Source organism: Phodopus roborovskii, unplaced genomic scaffold (assembly GCF_943737965.1).
Source record: "Phodopus roborovskii unplaced genomic scaffold, PHOROB, whole genome shotgun sequence".
NCBI lineage: Eukaryota > Metazoa > Chordata > Mammalia > Rodentia > Cricetidae > Phodopus > Phodopus roborovskii.
Genome location: NW_026126511.1, coordinates 53555732 through 53575818, shown reverse-complemented (window position 1 = coordinate 53575818; position 20087 = coordinate 53555732). Strand labels below are relative to the sequence as shown.

The following is a 20087-nucleotide window of genomic DNA, read 5'->3' as shown; positions in this document are numbered from 1 at the left end:
CCAAATTTATACAGAAAGTACTATTAAGACTTGAGCCTGGAAAGAATTGGGGCTTTAAAAAATGTAAATGAAAATTTTTTTTCTTTTTAGTTAATGCTAGGCTTAGGACAAGAAAATAATATTGGGGGGAAGATGGCAATTAACAGAGAATGAAGAGACTCTAGAAAATAAGTTTGTTGTTATCTTTTTCACCTGTAAGTATGGCTCTCAGTTTTATAAAGACCAGACTAAAATGGAAAGGAACTGAGGTTCTAACAGTTAAAAGAATATAATAGAAGTTGACCTTACTTAAAAGCATCAGGGACTCTATATTCAACTCTGGAGTTTTGGGGTGAAAAAACAGTACTTCAAATACTGAAAAACAATACAGAGAAAATGCTACCACCTGATTTGCTAAAAACAGGGCACCAAGCATATAATTCTAGGTATTTAGAATTTGAAAAGGCAACACTAGTTGCTAAGTAGACCAAGAATTAAGTCAGAAAACTCCAGGTCAACCAATTTTTTTTTTTTTTTTTGGTGTGTGTTTGTGTGTGTGAAAGTTTTCATAGAGTTTAGTGATACTACAGAATCCTAAAGCAGTAAACTAGTTTCTCATGACAACCACATAAGACATGTATGTAGAACAGACAGTAATAGGGCAAAGCAAATTTAGAGTTGTTTGAACAGATATTTCTAAAAAGTGGTAAAAAGAGTCCCTGATATAGTAAGCAAAGAAGGTTTTGGCTTTAGCTATATTTCATTCAGTATATTTTCAGTGATCATACTAAAAGATTTGAAAGGTATTTGTCCAAGATAATCTAGAAAGACAAGATGTGTAAAATTAAAAGCTTTCTGGTATGCTGTTATAATGAACTTATCCAAAAAGTAAAGTTTACCAGGAATAAACCAAATCTTCTATTTTGGTCTAAACGGTAAGTGCTTGGGGCTCAGTGACTACAAGTGCTTCATGCTGATCCAAAGGACTGAGCTTAGTTCCATACTGGGTAACTAGCAACAGCCTGTAACTCCAGGTCCTGAGCCTGGACCCCCTCTTCTGGCTTCTGTGGGCACCTGTACTCACATGTGCACATATCCATACACATAATTAAAAATAACAAACTATATCTTTAAAACTATGTAATTACCTAAGCAGAAACTGAAAGAGAACTTGTTAGGCAGAAATTTTTGTGAAAGAAACATCTTATATCGAATGGTTGGTTTGTGTTTAAAAACTAATGAGATTTTATGCTGTATATAAGGTTAACATTCCTAATTTAAAAACATTGTGAGCTACTAAAAGCCAGTGAGGGGAGTTATAAAAGTGTGAACTTTGATTTCTATAAGAGCATATTAAATTCTTTTGAGACTCATACTACATTGATGTCTCAACTGGGAGGCAGAGGTCACAATTCAAGGCTAGTCTCAACTCTCTAGTGAGACCTTGTCAGGCAATAATAATAAGAATAAGAATAAGAATAAGAATAAGAATAAGAATAATAATCAACCAAACCCAACAAGACATCTCTACTTTTTATAAAATCTGCAAATTACATCTAACAGTGTTTATCTATATTCTTCAAAGTACAGAAAGTAAAAATAGGAAAAGAATTTTTTTCTTGAGAATTTTTTAAATGGGCCGGTTTAATTTGACAGTAAAATTAAAGCAGCAAGACGGGGGTTTTATCAGCACTTGGAGGTTTTGGTGCAGGCCTTGTTGTCAGCCAGGCCTCATATCTGCTCTTGCACAAGTCTCCTGGGAGCTACAGAATGTTCACTGAAGTCAGTGGCAGAGCAGACAGGGTAAGACAGCAGAGTTTCTTCTCAGACTTGACACTCATAGGTGCTGACAATATTGAACTGACATTGAATGCAATTTTAATACACCCAGATATTTAGGGGTTTTTCCTCAAAGTTGCTTTGGCAAATTTCAGTTGATTAACAAAACATAGACATCCTAAGCTAAATTTTATAAAAAGAAGTAATTACTTAGGGATGTTTAGTAAAGAGCATATTAAGGGAGTATTACACAGTAAATGTATACATACAGAATGGTACAGTCCTCAGGAAAGGAGTTTTCACATGATGTAGAGGGAAATGCATTTGATTTGTTTTCCTGTTCATTCTGAGTCACTGGTATATGATCTACATGGAAAAAATACAAATATGAACAACAGAAATACAAACAAGAATCACTCACTAAAATAGCTAAATCATATCTTCACTGATTAGAAATTATGCCTATATGGAACACTAAAATTTGCAAAGATACTAATATTTTTGAGACTCTGCAATAAGACTGTCAATATTTTCAAAAGTATTAAGAAAATAATTCAGAATAACTTAAAAAATCTTTGAAGAAAGTACTCCTGGAGAATGAGTTTAATATCAATTTAATCAAAATAATAGCTATTTCAGGTGAATATCAAGTATTGGTAGTTCTGCCTAAATTTTATAGACAAATAGCATGGTGTTTTAAGGCCTTTAAAGGCCATAAAATGTTAAGTTGGGATATCTTGTTTCCTTTTGTTTGAGGAAGGGTTTAAAGCATTTGATTACCTCCTTTGATTTATTTGTCATCTCTTATTTCTTTATATATCTTTTTACCCCCGATCTATTTTTTTTCTTTCTTTCTTTCTTTTTTTTTTTTTTTAATGAGAAAACAACGAGTAATTTCAGTTGTAACTACGCATGGGAAGGAAAGGTAACTAGTGGTTTAGTCAGTGTCTAGGGAATGCAGAACTAGATCTCCAAGGGCTTGTTTAGATCTCAACACCAAGCCTTTTTGTTTTTCTATACTGGGAAATAGATACACAGACATTTTTATTCTAATAAAATTGTTCCAATTCAGTTGAATAGACTATATAAAACAAAAATCATGATGTAGCATTTCTATTGATAATGATTCAAACAAAAACCCAACTGAGTTGAAAATACCTTGTTTTAGAAAGGAAAAGAAGTATCTCTTAGGATTAACTCCTTGTACAATTTCCTCTTTCCCTCTCCTACAAAACTACTGTAATCCCTTAAGGGTGTGTTCACTATGAACGGATACAGAGGTGCTACAGTAGCAAAAGGATTGTTCTGAGCTGAAATATTTGAGAATCAACAAATAAAGGAAAAGCTTTTCTTGCCTATGGATTTTTAAAAATTGGATCATCAAAGAAAAAGGAAAATCGAAAGCTATAGATCTCCTCTTTCAGAAGATTCAACCAGAATACTGAGCCATCACAAGAAAACACAGAATGCTAGCACTATGCCCATGCAGACACTATTACAATCTAGAGTATAGAGTATAGAGTATTTTCCTCAGGGCTCATTCACCTTTCAAAGGTCATATGTACTTCTCTGTTCTCCACTCTCTTCTAAGAAACCACCTCCTCTACAAGTGCCCTTCTGCCTTACCCTCCCTACTAACATATCAGTTTTCAAAACTCACTGCTATGTTGAGTATTCACTTCTATGTAAACTGAATGAATATACCTATGCACCTTTTAGACCGCAATTTTCTTTATGAGTTTGATTTATAGCCCCAGTACCACACACACACTTCTTCCTTTATAATTCCAATGTTACTGAAAATTCAGAAAGGAAAGAATTTTTTTTTTTAAAGAGGACCCATCTTAAAAATATAAACATACACATGAGCACTGAAATTGAGAGTACTGAGAAAAAAAATTACCCAAAATACACTGGTATCATGACACACAACTTTTTCATAGTTAAAAACTTTAAGCCTCCAAATTTTGATAGCAAAACAAAAACTATCAAAATTTTCTGAGCATATCTAACAATATAAATTAAAATTTGATAAATGCACTTTCAAAACTTAGGGCAAAGTTATGACAGATTAAAATTTATGGAATGGTAATACTGATAAAATAACTTCAAACTGTCATTTATAGTCTTGGTATATATGGCACAACAAGAATTATATATTTGGTCTGCCCTAGTTCCTGACAGAATTACTATAATCCTTATAATTTCCTGAGTGACAGAGTGAGAACAGCATCTTCTATTGTAACTTTGGTCTTAGTTCCAAACACTTCTAAAAGCTTTGACCCTCCAGGGTGATGTTTGTCTAGTTCACTACTGAGATGACTGCTAACTACAATCCCTAGAGAGTTTCAGCATGGTGGCTGGTCCATTAGAAAAACAAAGCAAGAAAGCACAATTACAGGGCTGGAATTTTCAGACTGAACCAAACCATGAAGTAAGAAAGGTGGGAGGCAGAGTCAATCACCAGTGGTCAGTGCACTACTCATGTATTTATGCCTATATAATGAGCTCTCCACAAATGCTCTATATAATGGGGTCAGAGGCTTTGGGTTGTTGAAAGCATTCATATCCTAGGAGGGTAGCACACTCCTCAAACTTGAGACTGGGATACCTGCATTCCTTCAGACCATCTCCCACATGCTTCTTCACCTGGCTGTTAATCTGTGTCCTTTATAACACTTTATGACACTTTTCATAATAAACTGTTAAGAGGACAAACTGAATTTCCTTGAGTTTCCTGAGCTATCACAGCAAAAATTTTAAGAGATTTATTTTTATTTTTGTATGATGCATATACATGTGTATCTGTGTGTGGAGGAGTATGTGCACATGAATGCAGGTGCCCACAGAGGTCAGATTAGGGTATCAGAGCTCCTGCAGGAGGAGGTACAGATGAATGCGAGGTGCCAAGCATGGGTCCTCTGGAAAAGCAGAAAACACTCTTAACCACTGAACCACCTCTCTAGCAAATGATTAAACCTATAGCAGGTATTAAGAGAACCCAGACAAGTCAGCCAGAAGTCACAGAGGCCCAGGGTTTATGAGTGTCATTTCAAGTAAGGGCAAGTATTGGGGTATTGACTGTTTAACATGTTACACCTCACCAATAATGACATGAAACTGGAAACTTGCTTGCTGCAGAAAATGTACACACCTGATGTCAAAAGTCTCATGAATATAAGTTTTAATTTGTTATCTTTGATTTTTTGTTTGTTTGTTTTGTTTTGCTTCTAGAGACAGGGTTTCTCTGTATTGTTTTGGGGCCTGTCCTGGAACTTGCTCTGTAGACCAGGCTGGCCTCAAATTCACACAGATCTGCCTGCCTCTGCCTCCTGAGTGCTGGGACTAAAGGTGTGCACCACCAATGCCTAGTTTTTTAAACAAGTTCCTTTTTTTTTTTTTAAGATTTATTTATTTTCTGAACATGAGTGCTCTTTCTGCATGTATGCCTTTATGCCAGAAAAGGGCATCAGATCCCACTATAGATGGTTGTGAACCACCATATGGTTGCTGGGAATTGAATTCAGGACCTCTAGAAGAGCAGCCAATGCTCTTAACCACTGAACCATCTCTGCAGCCCCTATCTTTGATATTTTTAAATTAAACATGCTTAGCTATTAGAAGACCAGCAGTTTGAAACCAAAGTGAATTAAAAAAATAATTATCCATTAACTTACCTATAATGGGATGTGCCTCCCTAACAGTGCTCTTTATAGAAAACAGGCTTACAATTCTTTAGACTCTTAGAATCTATTTGCCCTGTTTATATGGCATTTTATGAAGAAAAAAAAATAAACTTTCATTCTCCTTGGGTGTGTTCTCAATCTCTGGAGGGGGTAGGACTTTTCATAAGGAAACTGTGGTTCAAAAAACATAGGAGTGTGGATCTTAACAAGTTATTTCAAGTTATCTTTAACATGACAGATTAAGATTGGCAAGGAAAGAACAAAGAATATTAGGATTAGAATAAGTAATGAACATACCCTTTGCTGGACTGTTACTTATGGTTGCTTCATTTACCAGAATCATTGCTTGGACATAGTCTGTTAAGATAAAAAAAATAAAGATAAAATAAAAGGAATAAACACAATACCAATCACCTCTATTCAGGTTACCAGCTACAATACTAAACAATTTACATTTAATCTTTCAGCTCCCCTGAGAGAGGCTTATGATATCTGCACATGAGACTGAGAGGTTAGTTATTAATGTCAATTAACTAAAAGTGATAGAATTGTATTTAAACTTACATATATCTCACTCATGAAGGATTGAAAGTTGCTTTATAAAAATGAGAATAAACAATAGACTGTCATAGTCTGAAATGTCACTAGCATAGTATAGCAGTGTTTCCATGCTGAGAGAAAAAGCCTCTGGCAGTGACAAGAAGAACCTGTCCCCAAAGAAACTTTTAACCTGTATCTTTGCTAAATCTATATTTGCATTATTTGCTGGCATAATTCCATCTTTCCCACACAATTTAATATTGTTTCAGAATAGGTAGAGAAACATCAGAGTTGTTCTCTTCTCACTTCTAAACAAAACTGTAAAAAAAAAAAAAAAAATCCTCCCAGTACCAGCACCTATCTATCTTCTGGTTTTCTTTTACAACCAGGGAGAGTATCAAGAAATAGCAACAGTTGAAGACATCTTTGCTTTACAACTATATCCTCATGAGCTAGAAGATCTGACATTTACAGCCTCATGTTCTATAACCAACTAGAGTTGAAAACACATAGAAAAATAAAAAACTGAACTTTGTTTTCATAGAACTAGTACAGAAAGTACTGTTTGAAGCAGGCAAAGCAGTATATGTTAGTACAGAAAGTTTTGTTTGAACCAGGTGATATTTATGCTGTTGAACCTAGGGCCTTACACATGCTGATCATGCCTTTTAACACTAATGAACCATATGTGGACCAGTTGTCTAAATGATGGAAGAGACATTTTTTTGTTAGATTTTCCTATTTATGTCAAACTTATACAAGAAACAGGTATTATTTGCACAACATTCTTCCCCTCCACTTCAAAGACACAAAGGTATAAAAAGAATAAATATAAATAAAGGAGAAAAATGTAGCCAGATTTCAACTACTAGGGAGGCTAAAGGATGAGTGCTTAAGCCTAGTACTTAAGAGGACTTCTGGGCCACACATACAGTGGGGTAGACAGAGAGTCTTCAGAAGCTATCATTTACAAAAATCAGGTTTACCCACTTTTATGGGATGCATGGGGAAAGCAAGTTCATAGAAGCAAAGCATACATAAAGTAGGTAAAGCTCAAATTAGGGTCTTAGAAAATCGATAATCTGTTGTTTAAAATAACCACAGGAGAATTATACTGCATTACGTATGTAACAATAATATTCATTTTTCATACCTTTATTTGTGGCAGACCCATCTTTTATCTTCTGTTTCAGCGACTGCAGCACATCTTGCGTTTTTTCAAACATAAAATCCACTTTACCATCATCTTGTAACTCCATCCAGAAACTCCTTGCATCACCTAAAATAGAAGTGGATAATCTAAGAGGTTAATCGAAGTGCACCAATTTCCCTAAGGCACAAGTTAGAGAAAAGTCTACTTCATTTCTAGGCAAAAATTAAGATTCAATTGGTCTATCACTTTTCTTGAGGAAAAAAGATTTGGAGCATATTTCCTTACAAAGAACTAGATATAAAGAATACAACCCAATTATCTTGCTTATGGTGGTGCATGCCTTTATTGCCAGCACTTGGGAGGCAGAGGCAGGTGGATCTCAATGAGTTTCAGGCCATCCTGATCTACAGATCAAGTTCCACAACAGCTAAGGCTACACAGAGAGATCCTGTCTCAAAAAATAACTACAACAAAAACAGAAAGTGGTGCTGGAGATGTAGCAGTTGATAGAGGAGTACTTGCATCACATGTATGAAGTCCTGAGTTTGATTATCACCAGCACTGTATAAAACTGATAGTAGTACAACCTAGAATCCCAGAACTTGGGAGGTAAGCAGGAAGAAAAATTTCAAGGTCATCCTTGGCTACATTGTGAGTTCAAGACCAGTATAGGCTACCAGACATTTTTATCTTAAAAAACCAAAAAACTCAAAACTTCAAAGATACTAACTGGAAAACAGAATGACTCCAGGCTAGAATCATAATAGGGCAAAGATAAATGTATAAATAACACTCATCTTTAACATTTCCAAGATACAACCTCTATTATGTGTAGAAGTAGATAAGAAAGAAACACCTCAATTATCAATTGTTGAAATGGCTAAATGTCTAACAATATTACTTTTTAAAAAGTCTTTTATAGGAGCTGGAGAGATAGCTTAGTGGTTAAGAGTTCATACTGCTCATCCAGAGGACCTGAGTTTGGTTCCCCTCCCACTCATGTGGGGCAGTTCACAATTTCAGCTCCAGGTATAGACCTGAAATCGAATGCCTCTGGTTTCCACAAGTGCCTGCAGTTAAGCTTACTCTGTTTCTGTCTCTGTGTCTCTCTCTGTCTCTGTCTCTCTCTCTCTCTCTCTCTCTCTCACACACACACACACACACACACACACACTTAAAAAATAATTACAAAACAAATTTTAACATATTACATATTAACCTGGTTTTTACAAGGAAATTTATGCAAATTAAGGGCTATCATTTCTGATATACAGCAAACTAAAATCTTAGTCAGTTTTTCTAGAAGTTTTTCAAGTTAAAAATAAATGACACAAGTAACCAAAACTAACAAAAACCAAATCTTGTATTTACATTATTACATTAAAAGTAACAAAAAACCCTAAAATGTCAAACACAGAGGGAGACAGATCTCTAAGAATTCCAGGACTGTCAAGGCTACATAGTAGAACTCTGTCTCAAAACAAGCAATATAAAATTATTTAACATTAATAGGATCTTAAGGAAAGAAAAGAAAAAAAAAAGGATATAATAATTGAAGTTTAGAAAGGCTACCTGAGTAGCTATTGAGAACAAAAATTAAGTCCTAAACCTGCAAGTTGACAATGGAGGCAGAATCTTCATAGGAAGGAGGCTGGGTCCTCTGATTCTCAACTCCTACTGGGAAAGTCACCTTCCCAAAGCAAATGTCTGGTTAATTAGGGTACTGCCAAGAAGTAGCCTCAGGAGGGGTGCTATTTCTCTGATACATACTCCACATTAGAAAGTCTGCTTTTAATTCCCCATAGCATAGCTACAAGGCTTTAAGATTTGAAACAAAAGTAACTTGAGAGAACAAAATGGATGACAAATCGTTAGGAGGGGCCATGACATCAAGGGCCTTATAGATCATGCTAACTTTACTTTTACATATAGGGCTGCTCGGGTTTAAGCATATTGTGTTGTGATTAGATAAAGCTTCTTCCACCACTTAGAAGTCAGGCATGGTAGCACACACCTGTGACCATGCACTTAAAAGGCAGAAGCAGCTTTAGAAAAAAGGAAAAGTACAACTTTGAGGCCAACCTGGCTAGTCTAGGCCACATTGAAAAGATCACACAAGTAGTTGTGAAAAGACTGAAGAATGACTTGTATTGTTCTATGGGAGGCAACCACAGGGACAGTAACACTATGTGCATTAAGATAAGGAAAATTTGCAAGCACTAGGTTGCTTTAAAAAAAAAAAAGGCAGAAACAGGAAGATAACCCAGTCCTGACATGTGATTTCCACAAGTGGGAGCCTCTACCACGAATGTGCATATATGAGACACGTGCACACTAAAGAGGTAAGAGGAAGAAAAAAAGAAATCACTGAGAATGAAACCGCGGACATTCCACAGTTTAGAACAAACTGTCTACAAACATCAGGACATGATGTAACAATGTGCTCCATGACCTACCATTTCTTTCTCCCATCTTTTGGTGTTACTAATATAAAATTCTTCAAAATTCGGTGAGTCAAGAGAACCACTTTGATTGGAGCGTATCCTGGAGTCCAGATGGAGTCTCTATGAAGTTTGTAGTCCTCAAATAGAGTATGTCTTTATACCATTACATAATATTCTTTGATACTCAAGTTTTCACATAGAAGCCATGCTTGAAGTCTTTCAGAATGACTACTAGTCCACACAAAACATCTCCATCAATGTCAAACTGACAGCTGAAGCAGGACCATTGACAATGTCTTTTCAAAAATAAAAATAAAGTCCATGCTTTGGTCCACAAATGCACGAAACATTCTGTGGGAAAAACAGAGAATGGTGCATATTCACAAAGAAAAAATAATAAGAGGAACAAGATACTATATAACAACTCTATCTTTAAAAAATAATACAAAGCGTTATAAAAACATACATTAACTTTAAAAAAAATCTATAAAAAATTAGGAAAAATACAGAGAAGAATCACCCATAATCCTATTGCCCATGTTTAACATGTTAGTTAACACTTAACCTATATTAATAATCAACAAGCTAGCCCTCTTAATACTTCATAAAAACTTTTAAAAAATAGGAGTGATCATGATAACAGCCTCATGCATTGTTGTGAGGATAAAATTATCACTAGGAATAGTATTTGACACATAGGAGGAATTCAATAAATGTTAGCAATTATCTTCTCAGTGTACAATTTAAAAACAAAATTTAGATTTTAGTGTACGTGCTTTTTCCATGATCACAATATCGATTCTTTCCCCATCATTGATGTTTTTATATAAGCTAAATGGCTATATTATATGTTTTGGACAATAATTCATACACAAAGGCTTTAATACATTTTTAATTATTAATTGACAATATAAAGTTCTGTATCAGACATTCAATATTTTTAAACTGTTACACATAATAGTAAAATAAGCATTTTGTACATCTTTCTGATTGTTTCCTTATGATATATATCTAGTGATAGAACTAATAAAAATTTTCTGAATTATCAAAGTATTAGTACACGATAAATTTTTTTGTCTTTTCCACATCATAAACCAGAGGAATATTAGAAGGCTTTAAAAGTTCATGTTTAAAACTAAAAGAGAACTCAATTGATACAGTCCATGAGGCCTCTATGAGGAAATGAAAAAGGAAAAGTTCAAGATAATGCCAAGCAAAATCACAACACAAAAGATGACAGGAAACCTCCCAAGGAAATGGGAGTTCTGAATACATGAAAATTACTGTGAAAATGAGAAGTAGCAAGCCCATTAAACTGCTGGGGCTGTGCTTAAGATTAAATATTTCTAAAATAAATGTGAATATATCTGATATCCTCAAGGGGCAAAAGAAATGTGCAATTCTGAAAAATAACCAATTAAGTATCGTGGATATAAAACCAGTTCTTCAATCAGCTGTTCAGGTGAAAATCACAGAAAAGACTCTTGGGAAAAGCCACCTAGTACTCTAGAAAATGGTAGTTAAATTTATGGGGTTAAAATAAAGGAATGAGGTGATAATGACCAAGAATTCCTCAAAACTGGAAAACACATAAGCTGTTGTCCACTGAGTGCCAAGTAGAATATACTTTTTCAGACAGGCTAGCCTTGAATTGGCTAAGACACCAAGGACATGGCTTTGAACTTCTGATCCTTTTGCTTGTACTGGGATAACCTACATGTGCCACCACAATGGACTTACAAAGGGATCAGATTCCAAACCAGAGCTTTGTACAAGCTAGGAAAGTATTCTACTGATTGGGCTATAGCTTTACCCCAGAACAGACAGGCTTTGCATACTACACCAATCTTGATATGCTTTAGAATAACAAAAAATGAAGCAATTCTTGGAAACATGAAGAAATGTCTGTTAATTAAAATGGAGTGTGTATCAAACCGGTAATGACACTCAGCAGAAATACAAAATGTTAAAAGTATAAACCAGGAACTGTATCTCCAGCCAAGCAACCTTTGCATTGTAAGTCTACAGATACCCAAGAGCCACTAAGAGACACTGCCCAGGTGCCTTTCAGGATGGGTCTAGTAACTTCCACACCTCAACACACTCACTAACAGCCTATCATCTCAGCAAAGGGCAGGGGCAAGCCAGAGGACAGTTGTTCAAAGTCAGTCTCCACTACACTGAACTTCAGAGAGCAGACAACAACAAACTGAATAAGATCTCACCAGTGTAGCTTGAAAACTACTGATTTACAAAAGAAAAAACTTTGCAAAGCAGAAGCGTTAAGAAAGAAAATTTAAACCGTAAGCTTATCTTCTGGAGACAGGACTAATATTTCATTGTCAGGGGAATTTTTGTTTGTTTTGTTTTTGGAGACCAGGCTGGGCTCGAACTCACAGATCTTCCTACCTCATAATAAAAGGCTTGCACAACCACCACTTGGCTTGCAGTGCAATTGTAAATTTGGTTCTTTTCCGGTCTCTGGCTTTTATCTTGTAGAAAATACAGCCCCTTTGATTTAGATCTACGTTTCCTTTTTACTTGAAAAAAAAAAAAAAACCAAAATAAAAAAGGCTAAGATACCACTATCTTCCTGATTCCTTGAGAGGCATGACATTTACAGTAAGTCAGGGGTCGGGTACTTACATTACTCCATGTGTTCCAATGTAACCCACACAATAATAATGGAGGGAAAGCTTCTGGCGTTTCCTAGACAGTGTTATACCACATGTGGCAGCCCAGTTGGAAGAGCTCATGCTCTGATTATCCCAAGCTAAGGTTAAACGTAAATTAACCTCCCCACCTCGGTCTTCTTTATTCACATTTAGAGAACCATGCTAAGTGTCCACAAGCCAAAGAGCTGTCAATCACAATCCTTTCTGTCCCGACTTCCCTGATCTTGGACGTGTCAATCAGTCGCTCCTAAGATACAGATCAACTTCGGTCGATAAGCAATCTCATCTATTCAGGGAGTGTGACACCTTACCTGTGGAATGGACCAGCTTCCAGTCCTGCTATTCTGTACTCCGCTGCTCACAGCCCGTTACAGACAGCTAGCAGCCTAGAAGGCGAGCGCCCCGAGACAGAGGCGAGCGGGGAGATCGGGCCGTCTCCGCTCCCGGGACTGCGAGCCGCCTGCTCGCGCACGTTAGAAGCTGGCTGACCCGCGGAGCGCCGCGCCCCGCGCACCCCACACCTGAGCGTCCTGCCCAGAGACGCCCTCACCTCAGCCCTGGAGACTCAAGCCCTAGCGAGAGAGCTCCGCCGCTACGAGACGCCCGCCTTCCCCGGCCCGGCCAGACGCTCATTGGCTACAGCCCCTGCCGCTCAACACCTCGGAAGCTCCGCGCGCGTTCCGCGGCTGTTTAGAGAGTGCCGCCACATGATTGGTCAGCCCCGCTCTCGGCGGGTCTCGCACTATCTGCTGCGGCCAATCGGGATCCCCGCATTCTAGAGGGCAGCCTCGCTGGAGTGGTGGCGCAGCTTTTTGCTCGGTAGGTGCGCGGCTGCCATCTTGTGTGTGGCTACGTGGGAGGGGGCTTTCTGCTCTGGAAGTGTGTGTACTGTAGCAACTAGTCCCAGGCGACTCCGGACGGTGACCCGAGTGATGGAGGGACGGGGAGACTTCCCCACAACCGGTTCTTCTCCGCCGGGGTCTCCTCCCTGGGTTTGGGAGGCAGGCGTGGTGGCGGCGCTGAGCCCAGGCTTTGTTTTGCTGGTCTTTGGAGGCTTTCACGGCTCACCCTTGATTCCTTGGTTTCCGAGAGTTCTCTCGGCAGAGTTTGTGGCGCGAAGATCCCCGCCATCGATCCCTCCCATGGCTGCAGGATTCAGAATGGGAAACCGGCCATGACACGGTGCGGGATGTCTCAACAACTAACCTCTGGGTCGATAGAGAGCCCTTCCTTTTTTTTTTTTTTTTTTTTTTTTTTCTCCTGTCAATTGCCAGGGATCGACTGCTGAACTATTGCCCCTCTCGAGAGCTCGTGGCAGTAGCCCTTTAGACTATGGCCACATCCTTTGGTCTAAGTGGACATCAGGTTGCAAGAAAGTAGTTTTATTCAAAGTGTGCGGCCAGCATTTCGTCAGTGGCCTGTAAATAAATAAATTAATTAAAAAGTATTGGTCTGCAGAAATGGCAAGTAAGGGGAAAAGGTCACATAACTTTTTGTTGTGAGACAGAACCCTACATACTCCAGATCCGATTCAAACTAGGTATGTAGCTCAGACTGATCTTCTGCCTCCACTGTCCCAAGTGCTGAGTTTACAGGAGCGCCTCACCATAGAACCTGTTCTTGTTTCAACTGTGTTGAAAATGTATTGTAAATTTCTCTTCACAAATTTTTTATTTTATAAACTTTATCATAAAAGAACTTGCAAATAAATAAAAATATCACACCAAAATTTACCAAACCCCACATCAGTACAACTCAATGAACTTCAATATAATTAAAATTGGCAATTCAGAAAGGAAATTGTGAAGTTTCACATTGAATTCACACATGCTGAATATGTTCTATGCACTTAGCCACAACCAAAACAAAACAAACAAACAAAAATCCACTACAGATTTATACATTTCTGGATCTGTCTGTAACTATGCTCGGTATTCTCATCATGGGGCAGGGCGTTTTTTAAGGAGAATGTTTGAGTTTGCTGTAGGGCTGGGAAGAGCAAGACACTGCACATTCCTTTTCCCATTCATCTGCTGCTCTTGAAAAGAATTAAGACACCCAACCCACCCCACTTACGCAGTAGAAAGCATTAGTTATATTTCATTTGAAAGAATCTGCCAGATCTGAAAATCTGTCCAGTTAGAGACAAGATATTATGTGATTAACTTTAGCAGTTAGGATAGACATGAGAAGCTAAGACTTTCCTCAGTGCCTTCATTTTAGTTTTCAGTTGTTCAAAGTTAATGTGGTTCTGCTGAGTCAGCAGTACAGGAAGGGGATATTTTGTGATATAAATAACCAAACAAAATTGGGATCCACAACAACCCCAAATTTCTAAGATTAGTTTTTAAAGCCAGGATCCATACTAAATCTTTCTTGGAAAACAGAAAAGGATAAGTTGATGATCAAAGTAAGCATTAGGTAAAGGATGTATGTATGTATGTATGTGTTGGCTGTGTGTAGTGGTGGGAGGAAAGTCTGAATTCCTCCTTACTATGCCAGTAGCCATCTTAATTTGCAGAAAGTTTTGGGACAAAGGCTAGAACATATGAAAACTGGGCTATGAGACAGGTCTTTAAGATGTAAAGATGTAAAGATTTCATTGATTCAATGACTTCCATAAAGTGCAGTAGTTATTTTGACCTTTAGAGTTCTAAATCTTTATTTTTCGTTGCATTGTTTAATCTCATAATGGAGTCTATTGATTGAAACCAGTAAGTTGACAGCTAAATGTTCTAAATTAAAATGGAGTATACAGATATTTCTTTAAATTCAATTGTTCACAAAATGATAGTTTATAGAATCCGCTCATATTAAGGTTATTTCTAGCACTTGAATAATTTTGAAAGGTTGAGAGTATGGCTCATCGACAGAGTGTGTACTTAGCATGCAAGAGATTCTGGTTTTTATATTCAGCACCCAATTCAATAATAAAAGTCACTGGAATTCCTGTAAACCAGTGTGCTGAAACAGTGGGATATTTGAACGAGATTGTTTAGCTTAAAATGGAAAAAAAGAAAAAAATTGAGAAGTATATATTTGACCTGTTGTCCCTCATTCTCTCACAGTACTTAGTATTGTTGGTTGTTTTTGCTCTTTTGGGCTCTTTGTCTTTTATAGGGACACACCCAACTCCCAAGTAAATCACATGGAAGCTTAGTCGTAGTTTTGAATGCCTGGCCTTAGCTTGGATGGTTTCTAGCCAGCTTATTATTTTATTTTCTATAACAAAGTCCAATTAAATGAAAACAAACATTTATACACAATATTTGGGAATTTAAGGGGCGCTGTCATGGGAGATTCGAAGAAGATTCAGAAATCCTGGCTGTAGTCTGTAGGGCTGCTTTGTCCAGCTGTTTTGAATGTAGGATCACCTGGTACTCTGATTCAGGCGGTCTGGCATGATCAAACCACATTAGTCTGGAAGGAATCCACATCTTTTCATTTTCTGTGGAAACAAAAATAGAAATCCATTTCCCCAGTAACTTGTCCTTGAACTTAAATTTTGGAGTCAAAGCATTTTTTTAAATTTAATTTATTATTTTACATGTCGATACCAGTTCCCTCTCCCTCCCTCTCTCCCTCCCTCCTTCCCTCCCTTTTATCCCCTCTGCCCTCTCACATGCCCTCTAACCACCCTCCCTTCCCATCCCCCCACCCCAATTCCATATGTAGGGGAATGCCATCCAGTTGGGGTCATGTAGATCTGATAGGTCATGTGAAGTAGGGACTAGGGCTTCTCTCCTGTCTCTAGATTAAGGCAGTTATCCCTCCATGGGGGATATGTTCGCAAAGTCCTTTTGTGCACCAGGGATACATCCTGGCTCCACTGTCTGAGGTCTCTTAGACTACTCAGTCCTTCTGCTAGCCAGCTTTTCTTATCTTAAATTATTCCACTTACCTTTTCCCTCTGGGCTTTTATCTTTCTTCTGTGTATCTTAACTTTCCTTTTTTTCTCCATGGCTGAGTGGCTGAGTGACTGACCCCAACGTCCTCCTCTCCTTATATTACTCCTTCTCTTTTCCTCATTTTCTCCTTCTATTTATATTCCCTCCGCCTGCCGGCCCCACCTATTTCTCTCTCCTGCCTCTCTATTGGCTGTTCAGCTCTTTATTAACCCATCAGGTGTTTTAGACAGGCACAGTAAGTAACACAGCTTCACAGAGTTAAACAAATGAGCATAAGCAAAAGCCACACACCTGAAAATAATATTCTACCACAACTTAGATTAACTTCGGGGCCTAGTACATGCTAGCTGAGCTCTTGATCTCTCATCTACACCCTAACTCTATTTGGCTTTTTGTCCCTCTCAATACTGAGAATACATGTAAGGCTTCCTGGAAATCATTGTCCTTGTTGCTTTACTTTTCTTAAAGGATAATGGAATCCTTCCTGGTCAACCTTTAACTTCTGCATTCACAATCTCATTTGTTCCTGTTGCTTAAACTAACATTTTAATGCAAGTGAGACCTATATGTCCAATTCTTGCTTGAGCACTAAAAACACATATCTGATGGTCTTGGCAGATCTTAATATGTACACACTTCTTCCCTCATGTTTCCTATATTACCTTGACCGTTAATGTGGGCATCTTCTCTGTGGCTCAGATTTAAAATCAAATTCTTCCTTTTGTCCCACTTAATAACCTGTCTGTAGCTGCAATTCCTGTAATATCTTTCCTTTTCTTTCTGCTCTCTCTCATTCACTCCAAGTACAACATTTAGTGGTGGCAGTGCTGACCTCAGTTTCCAGGGAGACTGGGGCAGGAAGATCCCCATGTTGAGGCTTGTCTAGTCTATGCAGTGAGATTCTGTCTTAGTAAAACACAATACTTATATGCCACTATGGTCATGACAAATCCTGTGTTCCTTAGCTTGGGATTTATTTTAATTAAGATCCAGTTTGGCTATGATGATAGAGATACTAAAGAGTAAGTGTGGTCTTTGAGAATAAACTTTATCTCTACCCTACATAAAAGAATATTAGCTATCCAGGTGTCTTTGTTGCACATAGGTGTCAGGGACCTATATTCCTGCCATTTGGCCACTCTCATCATTCACCTCCTTTTTATATATACCATATTCTTAAATGGAATGACAAAATCTGTTTTGTTAGAGGATAAATATTTGCAAGTGGTAATAACTAAATTTTGTGCCTTCATTTGTTTCAAGTCACTTTTACATGGCCACATTATATTCATGTACTAATTTCATCACTTTTGGGACCATTCATGATGGTTTTTGAGGCAGGTGGGTAGAATTTGTCCTCCTCAATATCATGTGTATGGCCTCTTATTTATCTATGGACATAGTATTTGTTATTTGTGTTTGCAGCAGTGGTTCCCAATACTAACAAGTATATTCTTTTGGTAGTAATTAATGCTGTTACTTGATCCAGGTCTGGCTGTTCCTCACTGCTCCCCAGTGATTTGGGGCAAGAAAAGATTTGGAAAGACAAAAACCACAGAAGATGGGAAACTGCCACCAGCAAAGACTGTTTAGAGAAGAATTTGGGTGCAAAGAGCTTTTCTAAAGAGGTAAGAGAGAAGCAAGGGGCAATAAGTCTTCATGCTGAGTGGGGTCTCCATCACCCAGAGCCTGTGTTTTGTTTTCTACTGGGTTAGCTTTGAGGTATCAATCAAATTTTGTCTCCTAGGCCAGTCCTTGCAGTTTTTAAGGTAAAAACAGGTGACTTCTGAGCCAATTAAAGACGATTTCTTTTTAGTTAGAGAACAAGATAGCAAATCCTTCATCTATTCTTTGATACCATCCAAAGACAGATACCCTGAGTTCTGTAAATCTAGAGAAAAGTAAGTTGTAAGATGCTGGCCTTAGGGCCTGAGTGATAACTCAGCTACCAAACCTGAGAACCTGAGTTCAATTCCAGACTCACATGGTAAAAGGAGAGGACCAGTTCCCACAAGTTGCCTTCTGACCTCCACATGCATGAGCACACATAGTAATATTTTTTTTAAAGAATCTTAGTTGTAAAAAGAACAATGTCAAATACCATTTGGACTTCTTAAAAAAAGATGTCTGTGTGCAGATACTTCCTTCCTTTGCCCAGGAGTAGCTGACCTTACAGTTAATCTCTAAGTTACTAGAAGCAAGCCAGGGATGTTTGCTCATGCCTGTGATCCTGGGATGAGGCATTAGGATCATGAGGTCAAGATCAACCTGGGACATAACATACTTAGAACAACAGCAGAAAGCAAGACATAACAGTTTGAGCCTATTAGGTAGGTGGGCTAGTAAGAGACTGATCAAACAGAATCTTGCTGTGTAGATTGGCAGCTTCCTGAGTGCTAGCATTGTCAATGTGTATCACCACCAGTGATTGTTTGCTTGTTTTATTTTTGAGAATGGGTCTTACTGTAGTCCATACTAGGTTGGGACTTGAGAGCACTTCTGCCTGACACATGCTGGGATTAGGGCCTAAACCAACAAATCTGACCAGAATTAGTGTGTGTGTGTGGGGGGGGGGTTGCTTTGTTTAAAAGTCAGATAAAACCAAGGAAACTGGAGAGCTTATATACCCTTGGGTTATAGTGCTAGGCTCAGCCTCTTGAAAGTGTAGACAGGGTTCATTCAATTAGTTAAGCCAGAGGGAATTCCTTGAGATGAAATACCTTTTACTGAGAGTAATGGTGAATGTTATGTGTGATAAGTGTGTGCTCATTTAAAGTATATCTCAAATAAAAACTTTGGTGGAGAGGTTATGATGAAGACTTTAAGGCTTTACTGAGGCCTAGGATAGCTATTGTTTGTAACTTGGTTGCATAGTATCTTGCAGCAACCTTGATGGAGTTTATAGTTGACAGCATTGTATTGCAGTGTCAAAACATTGGACACACTGGTGCCAGAAGTCTGTATTATTATTTCTTCTTCTTCTCCTCCTCCTCCTTCTATATAACTCATATGTAAAGTGTATTGGGGGTAGGTGGCGGGAGAAAGGGACAGTGAGACAGTGATCTGCCTCCTCAGAGAAATGGCAGAGAAAGAGAACGTTTGTATTTTCGTAGTCTATTACTTTCCTGCAAGGAAATAACAATGGCAATACCAGATAGAAAAGAATACAAAAGAACATGGAAAAACAGCTTTGCTTTTTTTTTTTTTTTTTTTTAAAGAAAACAATAACAAGAACTTGGTAAAAATGAAGGACATGTGGAATCAGTGAAGTTATTTTTTAAATTTCCAAGATAACTATCTCTGAGATATAAGAAGATAAAAGTCCTTAGTAACTGGTTCAGATAGGTTTGCATCATTTTTCAGGATGCACCTTAAGATATGCCAACAAAGAAGTCTGTCTTGACTTTTTCTAGGAGAGTCCTGAGGAAATTAAATCAAAGCTTTATGCTCTCCTGTAACTTTATCCTTGTGAAAAATTGAAACTACCAGAATACTCTATACATTGTGGCATGACCATTGTGGTGAGTTGAGTTTCAACTTTTTGAAAGGGTTTTTTAGAGATCACTGTTTTGTGTCTAATGAAAAAAGTGTGGATAATTGGAGAAACAACCTGTGAGAATTGTAACATGTACTGTTTTCCCGCCTGCCGTCGCCTGGTCTTGTCCCGCCGCCGTGCCAGCCCCAAATAACACACAGAGATTTTGTATTCGATACAATACTGTTGGCCCGGTTACTTGTTTCTTATCGGCTAGCTCTGCCTTTAATTATTAACCCATTTCTGCTGATCTATGTATTTCTCTTACCAGGGAGCCGGCGGCATACTGCTTTCTCCAGACTCTCCATCTTGACTCCTCCTTCCTACTTCCTATTTCCTCCTTGTCTCCTAGTCCCTCCTATCTTCCTTTCCTATTGGCCAACAGTGT

The 20087-nt window shown here is 37.9% G+C and overlaps 2 protein-coding genes across 2 annotated transcripts in view; one reads left to right on the top strand and one right to left on the bottom strand.

Annotated features, from left to right (window-relative positions):
• The window catches only part of Setdb2 (SET domain bifurcated histone lysine methyltransferase 2), a 58627-nt gene extending 45915 nt beyond the window's left edge, over nt 1-12712 (bottom strand). The window contains 5 exon segments of the mRNA XM_051195596.1: nt 2028-2124; nt 5742-5801; nt 7138-7263; nt 9594-9932; nt 12568-12712. Coding sequence (XP_051051553.1) covers nt 2028-2124; nt 5742-5801; nt 7138-7263; nt 9594-9609 — 299 coding nt within the window. The 5' untranslated portion in view covers nt 9610-9932; nt 12568-12712.
• A 265-nt stretch (nt 12713-12977) lies between these two features.
• The window catches only part of Cab39l (calcium binding protein 39 like), a 103925-nt gene continuing 96815 nt past the window's right edge, over nt 12978-20087 (top strand). Inside the window, exons 1-2 of the mRNA XM_051195592.1 lie at nt 12978-13075; nt 17654-17792. The gene's annotated coding sequence lies outside the window, so the exon portion shown is untranslated. The remainder of the gene's footprint in view (nt 13076-17653; nt 17793-20087) is intronic.